General features: G+C 32.6%; 1 protein-coding gene across 1 annotated transcript; it reads left to right on the plus strand.

Moving 5' to 3' along the window:
• The first annotated feature begins 761 nt into the window (after window positions 1–761).
• LOC306870593 (calcineurin B homologous protein 3-like) lies at window positions 762–8,954 on the plus strand. Its single transcript, XM_079417964.1, has 8 exons — window positions 762–902; window positions 2,766–2,835; window positions 3,038–3,118; window positions 4,966–5,105; window positions 7,686–7,747; window positions 7,825–7,932; window positions 8,019–8,066; window positions 8,157–8,954. Exons 1-8 carry the CDS (start codon window positions 842–844, stop codon window positions 8,238–8,240), a joined length of 654 nt encoding a protein of 217 aa, XP_079274090.1. The 5' UTR covers window positions 762–841; the 3' UTR covers window positions 8,241–8,954.
• The last annotated feature ends 38 nt before the right edge of the window (window positions 8,955–8,992 follow it).

Here is an 8,992-nt window from a genome sequence, read left to right on the forward strand (position 1 = left end):
AAGTGTAGAGAAGTTATAACTAAATATTTAAATGTGTTCATCTAACTATGATTCCCTTCCAGTGTAAATTTGAGAATATCAATATTTTTTAATTATGCTGCATATTATGTTGATTAGAAAAGAAGGCTAAATTTAAGCATTTTCACTAGTCGCCTCTGATTATTGTTTGCTTGTTATGTTTTATCATGCACTGAACACCTTAAAGTGAAAGTTTGATCATGAATGGCAAACATGTCAGGGTGGTGTCCGTCTTGTATCCAAAGCAGAGTGTGTTTGCATTAACTTAATACTCATCCAAAGTCACACAACATCAAATATTTATAATGCAAATATAAGCATCTACTGTACCACACTATACCTTAAGCCTTTCTCTAGCTGCAGAAGACACAAAAACATTATTTGAACTGTGATAATTTCATGAATATTAAGAACAAACTATTTTAAGGTACTTTAATCATACAAATTAATATTTTTGTTGATTTATTTGAATAATCATAAAATAATTTTATTTTAGTTTAAATATTATTTTAATTTATTAATGTACATTATATATTTATATAAGTATTATTCCATTTATTTACGAATTATCTTTTTGACAGCGACCCCAAACATCTGCTATGACAAAAAAGCGAAGATTTGTTCTTTTAGAAAGCATGGAGATTATACCCAAATGTCAATTTCTGGGTCTCAAAAGAATATTCATATCCCGCGCTCATGAGACTCAGGTGTGTCACTGATTTGCATATTTCATAAGTGGGCGGAGCTTTGCTATCGAAGTCTGAGGGCACGTTGTGAAAGTTCTGACCATTCTTCACACGACTTTCTTTCTGATCTCTTTAACATGGGAGCTTCTCAGTCTGGACGAGTGCATATGTTCCATGATCTGGCTGATAAAACCGGCTGTGAGTATCCATAAAACTTTTCAATATGTAGACAGCGACATTTTCTCAGGACTTCCAGACAAAGTAACATGATGATATCAGAAGGTTGTATCATGGTAGTACTTCACAGAATGCCATAGTACCAAAAAAACATGTAGCTTAATACCAAGGTGCGTTTTTCTGACAATTTCAAGTTGTCCAAAAGTTGCTGTATACAGCATACAGTTTACAGAAATGAATGTGTTTTGCGTTCATTTTATGAGGTAATGACATTTTTAAAAAATCTCATAAAACATGACTCATTATACAACAGAATATTTAGTTGTTTGAATTCATTTTGATTAAAGTAAAACACAAATTTGTATAGGCTATACATTGATTTAATATATAACTAAATGTCCATTAACTACTCAAGTGACGTGTTAAGCATTATGTTTATAACATAAAAGCTATTATTAAGTTCCAACTGTAATGAACAAATATATATTAAAAATGTGTCTAAAGTTTGCATTTCATATATTATACAGTGTGCTGTACATAGGCTCAAAAGTGACACACACAACAACAGCCTAAATCTAATGAACCCAAAGTGTTACCAGTATAACTCTATTGTGTTCAGATGGCTGTAGGATAGTATACATGTACAATACAGACAGCTTTCACTGCTATGTTCAACATGAGTTTTTATGTCTTTTTCCTTTCACGCGCGCGCGCGCGTGTGTGTGTGTTGTGTGTTGTGTGTGTGTGTGTAGTAACCTATAATTTACTCCTTTCCACATTCTCAGAAAAAAGTACAAATCTGTCACTGGTCCGGCATCCTTTCAAAATATGTACTTTTAAAGAACTAATATGTACCTTTAACATAGCTAATATGTCAAATTTAGGGGTAAATAAGGTACAAATGTTCCTTTTAGTTTTTGTACCTTAGGATAATGGCCCAGCGATCCAGTCTCGTTACCGGAAGAAAACACTGGTCTATAAGTATGGTAGGGGGTCGTAAAGGAAACTCTATGGGGGGTTGTAATAAATGAAATAATACACATTTTTAAATAATTAATTTTAAAATAAAGAGTCAGTGAAATTACACTATAAAACCTACTGGAAAAAAAAAACGCTTACTAAAAAAATATGTATATATATATGTATATGTCACCTTTAACCAAACAGAAGAGAATTGTGAATATGTGCATGTGTTGCTAAATTATTGAAATATTAATTAGAAATTTCAGTGGGTATTTGAAATAGATCTTTTAGGTCAAAGGGGATCATCTGAGAAAGAAAGAAAGATAAAAATTATTTATAAAATGATTTATAAAATATTTTTAAAAGTTATATAAAATAAATAGATTATATATATATATATATATAAATCTGATTTACACTAAAAACAAAAAAAAAAACAGGTGTAGGATGTACTTTTAAACAATTTTCACACGAATGTGAAATTCTGAAGTAGAAAGTTTGGCACAGTATTTTCTTCTAAAACATACTCCATTATTTGTATTTACTTTTAAAGTACGCCGTTTGCACATACTGAACACGAGCGATGCTAGTATAGTGACAGATAGCAGAGTGTTCTGGTTTGGTGACAGCTGTCATCTATTTTGGTCGACTATAAATACAGTTTGTATTGTTGTGAGTGTATCTGTGCACCTCCTCTCCTCATGTTGTGTAATCTGAGGCATTGGAGTTTCTGATGGTTACCCCCACTAAACATGCATTCCTTGCACGAGAATTTATTCATTATCAGCTCGTCTTGCGCTTCACACACACACACACACATATTCTGTCTCCATCACTCCTTCAGAACAACTGTGACGGTCACCACAGCAACCTTCTTCATCTGTGAAGTTCTCTGAATTTGCTGTCTTTTTCTCACTTTAGTTTCCATAGAGCAGATAAATAACCTCCATAACAGATTTATGTACCTGACTCAAGATGAAGACACTTTAAGGTAGCGTACAAATGACTTACTCTGCAGTCACCTGCCACACTCATTTTCCATCTGTCTTTATTTTTATGCTTGTTTTATTATTTTAAATCAAGTTCTGCGTTACAGAATAGGACACATGTATTATTGAATTGTGTGTTTTGAAAAGGATGTCAGCTGAGATTCATTTTCTTCTGCACAGCATAAACATTTCTTCTCATTTCAGACGTGAACACCTTGAGAATATTACCAACTTGGCCCTCAACCCAATCCGAAGACAGATCATTGAGGCTTTCTTTGATAAAAGGTGTGCTCAGAAAAATAAAAAATAAAAAAACTCTTATATCTCAGTTTTGAGAGGAACGTCCAATGCTTTTCCCATTTTTTTGTTTTGTTTTATAGTTCTTTTTTCGCCATTTTGCTGAATAGCAAATAAGTGTCATATAATAAATTTTAAATATAGACCCATTGAGGAGGATGGCATATTAAATTATTTTTTTATAAAAAAATTTTTTTTTATTATTATTTAAATACATTTAAATTACTACATTTATTTAAAATTATTTAGAAATGTATTTTGTTTAGCAAATAAGTGTCATATAATACATTTTAAATATAGACCCATTGAGGAGGATGGCATATTAAATTATTTTTTTATAAAAAAAAAGTTTTTATTATTATTTAAATACATTTAAATTACTACATTTATTTAAAATTATTTAGAAATGTATTTTGTTTAGCAAATAAGTGTCATATAATACATTTTAAATATAGACCCATTGAGGAGGATGGCATATTAAATTATTTTTTTATAAAAAAAAAGTTTTTATTATTATTTAAATACATTTAAATTACTACATTTATTTTAAATTATTTAGAAATTTATTTTGTTTTTATATTTCACAATAAGGTATTCTTCTCAAAAATGTTGTTTTAGCTGAAAAGCTATTGTGTCCTATAATACATTTTAAAAACAGATGTGTTGAGGAAGATGGCATATTTATGACAACATATTTAAAATAAATGTATAATAAATTATTATACATATTTTAAATTTACTTAGTATCCTGTGTTTTATTTCACAAGAATGTCTTCTTCTCAAAACCATAAGTTCCAGCTGTCAAAATGTACCCCTTATGCCTTTAATGAATGTCCCTCATGAATAATAATGCATTTATTTAGCCGAAAGGTATAGTTATTATTGAACAAACATGAATTAACATGAACTAGAAACATTTCTTGCAGTCTTTGCGCAAAAAGCTGAGACACTAGAAAGTGTTTCGCACACAAGTGCTTATACAGAAACTGACTTTCAGAAATAAACCTACCTTAGTGAGTAGTTTACTGCAGTATTTCCCAACTCAGTTTCTGGCACATTTTGTCTGTCAAACAGCTGATTCAAATCGCCCTCTTGTTAGTAGAGACACATTCAAAATGTTTACAGGAATACCTGACGAATTCAAATCAAGTCAAATTTAGTTGTATAGCACCTTTTACAATACACAATGTTTCAAAGCAGCTTGACAGAAAAGCATGATGTTACTGTTTATAATATTTTTTATATATTCATGCCCTATAGCAGGGGTGTCAATCTCAGTTCCTGGAGGGCTTAGATGCAACCCTAATTAAACACACCTGATCCAGCTAATCAAGTCCTTCAGGCTTATTTGAAAACTAGATGGTTTGTGTGTTGGAGCAGGGTTGGAACAAAACTCTGCAGGGCTGCGGCCCTCCAGGAACCGAGTTTGACACCCTTGTCTTATCGTCACATGTAGCAGAGCTGGGTGATAATCTAGTTTACATTTTGCGATGTTACAAGCAATCAAGCGGCTGAGATACACTATGTAGTATATGCGAGTATACTGTATGCAGATAAAGTTGGACTTCAATGAACCATTAACATCCATGGAACCTTTCTATTCCACAAAATGTCCTTTATAGAGGAAAAAAGATCTTTAAATTAAAATGTTTTTCACACTAAGAAACAAAAATGGCTATAAGAGTTGACTGAAAGGTTCTGTGGGGAACCTTTTATGGCATTGCAGTGAAAACCCCTTTTTCAGATCTTTATTTTGAAGAGTGTATCCAACTTTAAAATCATTCTGGCTTGCTTCTAAACATGCTGAATGATAATGTCTGTGTGCTTTCATCAAGGAACTTGGGTGAAAAAGAGAAGGGCTGTCTACAGGAGATCGGTTTTGAGGAATTTGTTACTGTCCTGTCCTTCTTCAGACCACCCAAACCCCGCACTGCTGACGAAGAGGTGAAAAACGTCAAGAAGGAGAAACTACGCTGTGAGAATACAGATGTTTTTTCTACTGCGGCTCTTCTTTTTTCAGATATCAGTGTTATTTAAATATCATTGATGTACTATTATAATTATTATTTTTTTGTGTTTGTTTTTTAATACAGTATATAGCTACACAGTTTTTATTCAAATATATGTGTAAATACTATATCTATCTATATATATATATATATATATATATAGTTTATTTTTAGTTATTGTAGTATTTATCTAAGTTTATTTATCTAATAGTGTTATAGCTATTTGCCAAGGCAACATTTTTCATTTCTGTTTAGTTTAAGTACTAGTGTTGTCAAATCAATTAATCGCATCCAAAATAAACATTTGTGTTTATATAATATGTGTGTATATTTATATGTATATATATATAAATACGTACACATACATGTATAAGAAACTTAAGAAATATTTGCATGTATATATTTATATATGTGACCCTGGACCACAAAACCAGTGTTAAGTGTTAATTTTTCGAAATTGAGATTTATACACCATCTGCAAGCTGAATAAATAAGCTTTCCATTGATGTATGGTTTGTTAGGATCGGACAGTTTTTGGCCGAGATACAACTATTTGAAAATCTGGAATCTGAGGGTGCAAAAAAAATCTAAATATTGAGAAAATCTCCTTTAAAGTTGTCCAAATGAAGTTCTTAGCAATCCATATTACTAATCAAAAATGAAGTTTTTATACATTTACGGTAAGAAATTTACAAAATATCTTCATGGAACATGATCTTTACTTAATATCCTAAAGATTTTTGCCATAAAAGAAAAATCAATAATTTTGACCCATACAATGCGTTTTTGGCTATTGCTACAAATATACCCCAGCGACTTAAGACTGGTTTTGTGCTCCAGGGTCCTATATATATATATATATATATATATATATATATATATTTGTCATCAAAAATATCGGCACCCTTGGTAAATATGATCAAAGGCGGCTCAGTGAAAATTAATCTGCATTGTTAATCCTTTTGATCTTTTATTTAAAAAATTCACAAAATTTAGCCTTTCATTGGATAATAAGAATTTAAAATGGGAGGAAATATCATTATGAAATAAATGTTTTTCTCTAATACGCCACAATTAACGGCACCGTTTTATTCAATACTCTTTGAAACTTCCATTTGTCAGTTTAACAGCTCTAAATTTTCTCCTATAATGCCTGATGAGGTTAGAGAACACCTGACAAGAGATCAGAGACCATTCCTTCATCCAGAATCTCTCCAGATCCTTCAGATTCCCAGCTCCATGCTGGTGCTTCTTCTCTTCAGTTCACCTCACTCATTTTCTATAGGGTTCAGGTCAGAGGACTGGAATGGTCATAGCAGAAGCTTGGTTTTGTGCCCAGTGACCTATTTTTGTGTTGTTTTTGAGGTTTGTATTTGGATTATTGTCCGGTTGGAAGATCCAAACATGGCCCATTATAAGATTTCTAACAGAGTCAGTCACTTATTGATTTTTTATCTGTTGGTGTTTGATAGAATCCATGATGCCATGTGTCTAAACAAGATGTCCAGGACCTCCAGCAGAAATATAGGCCCACAACATCACAAATACAGCAGTATATTTCATTGTACACATGGGGTACTCTTTATCCCTGTGTTCACCAAACCCATCTTGAGTGTTTGAATTGTTCTTGAAACCCTCCCAAACAACATGTGGTGATGTAGGGGCTGTTTGACAATTATTTTTAAGGTTTTCTGACTCCGAGACTCAACTATTTTCTGCAATTCTCCAGCTGTGGTCCTTGGAAAGTCTTTGGCCACTCAAACTCTCCTTCTCACCGTGCATTAGGACGATATAGACACACGTCCTCTTCCGGGCAGTTTCGTAACATTTTATGTTGATTGGAAATTCTTAATTATTGCCCTGATGGTGGAAATGGGAATTTTCACTGCTCTAGCTGTTTTCTTAAAGCCACTTCACTAATTTGTGAAGCTCAATTATCTTTTGCTGCACATCAGAAATATATTCTTTGTTTTTTCTCATTGTGATGGATGATTAAGGGAATTTGGGCTTTGTTTTCCCTCCTATTTATATTTCTGTGAAACAGGAAGCCATGGCTGGATAATTTCATGTTCATAATCACCCTGGAGTGCTCAAAAATGTGAATATGAATGGGAATATACTTCAGAGACATTTTACTCATAAGAATTTCTAGGAGTGCCAATAATTGTGTCCAACGTGTATTTGAGAAAAACATTTATTTCATAATGATATTTAAATTCTTATTAACCAATGAAAGGGTTTTTTACCAAGGGTGCCGATATTTTTGGCCATGACTGTATATATTATATAAAATAGCAATAGCCAATGATGTTCATTTTCAATTCAATTTCATGTTCCATGAAGATATTTTGTAAATGTCCTACCCTACATAGATCAAAACTTAATTTTTGTTTAGTAATATGCATGGATTAAACCTCACGGTGTGCCTTTTAACATTTATACTTTTGAAAGCTTATTTTTGGCAACTTTCAGCATCAATATAGTTTTGAGGTTTACATTTTGATTTTGATAAACTTCTTGGTAAAAGCATATCTTCTTCTCTGTAGTTCTATTCAACATGCATGACACTGACAATGATGGCGTCATCACGCTGGACGAATACAGACGTGTAAGATTCATTTCTTAATTTATATAAAACTATAAGCACATGTATGGCTTGTTTGACCTTAGTGTGATTGATTGTAGGTGGTGGAGGAGCTGCTGTCCAGCTATGAAACCATAGGAGCAGAAACCGCCAAAGCCATTTCAGATGCTGCAATGCTGGAGGTGGCGAGTGTCACAGTGGGTGAGATGGTACGCTGGCAATCCATGATGGGCTTTAAAGTTCTAATGTGATTTTCTAATTAAAACCTGTTGATCTGGTACTTTTTGCGTTTCAGAGTCCTGATGAATTTTACGAGGGAATCACCTTTGAACAGTTCATTCAGGTTTGCACTTTTATAATATGAATTATAATGAAATATAATGGTAAAACATGCACGCTGCTCATACCTCGCACTTGAACGTCTCTCCCACAGATACTGAAAAATTTAGAGATCGAGACCAAGATGAATATTCACTTCTGGAACTTGGACACCAGGACGATGCCATGTGGGAAATGAGTCATTTCCGCTTCACAGCAGCACTTTTTAGTCTTTATTTTAGACTTAAACATGTCAAATATGTCTCATAGAGTCAACTCTTAGTATCGAGTTGACTTTCTCTGAAATATCTTAAATGCTTTAGATATGGAGGAAGTGAACATGAACATGACTATATTTCAGAGTCAGGAGCAAACCAAAAGGGCAAAGTATTTATATATATTTGGAAGACATTTATAAACCCCATGAAGCCCGGCTATTTTTGTGACTTCGTACATTGACGTATGTACAATGCAAGGCATTTTGATTGATACATACTTTCAGATGCTATGTATACTGGATTTTTAACAGTGGAATTGAGCCGTGTGATTATAAACTTCTCTTCTGAGCAAAGTGCTCATTTTATAATGGAGGAAGTCTTTACAAAATCAACAATCAAACCAATGCTGAAACACTCCACACCCAAAGTTAATGAATCCACAAATCTTATCATTCAGTGATTGTTGTTTTGCCCTTGTGCATTTGTTCTCTTATTACAATAATATGTAATCCATCTGGCTTCCTTCCACCAAAGTTATATATTAATATTTATTACAGGGGTGTGTATAGTTCTTACAGCAACAGCATTTACTGTAGGATATTGAAGTATGATCATTTTGTATATTATTGTTAATTGAAAATCTTAGCACAAACACTAATATGTTTCTTTATACTGAAATGAATAAAAATAGTTTTAAAAGCATTTTTTCCTTTTGTGCATTTTGTGAAAGCGC

This window comes from Barbus barbus (genome assembly GCF_936440315.1).
Source record: "Barbus barbus genome assembly, chromosome: 5".
NCBI classification, from domain to species: Eukaryota; Metazoa; Chordata; class Actinopteri; order Cypriniformes; family Cyprinidae; genus Barbus; species Barbus barbus.

Bases quoted from the DNA above. Each gene is read 5' to 3' on its own strand.
- LOC306870593 (XM_079417964.1), top strand. From the start codon at position 842: ATGGGAGCTTCTCAGTCTGGACGAGTGCATATGTTCCATGATCTGGCT. The intron at 3,119-4,965 runs GTGTGCTCAGAA...GCTTTCATCAAG, and splicing joins GAGGCTTTCTTTGATAAAAG to GAACTTGGGTGAAAAAGAGA. The intron at 7,933-8,018 runs GTACGCTGGCAA...TTTGCGTTTCAG, and splicing joins GTGTCACAGTGGGTGAGATG to AGTCCTGATGAATTTTACGA.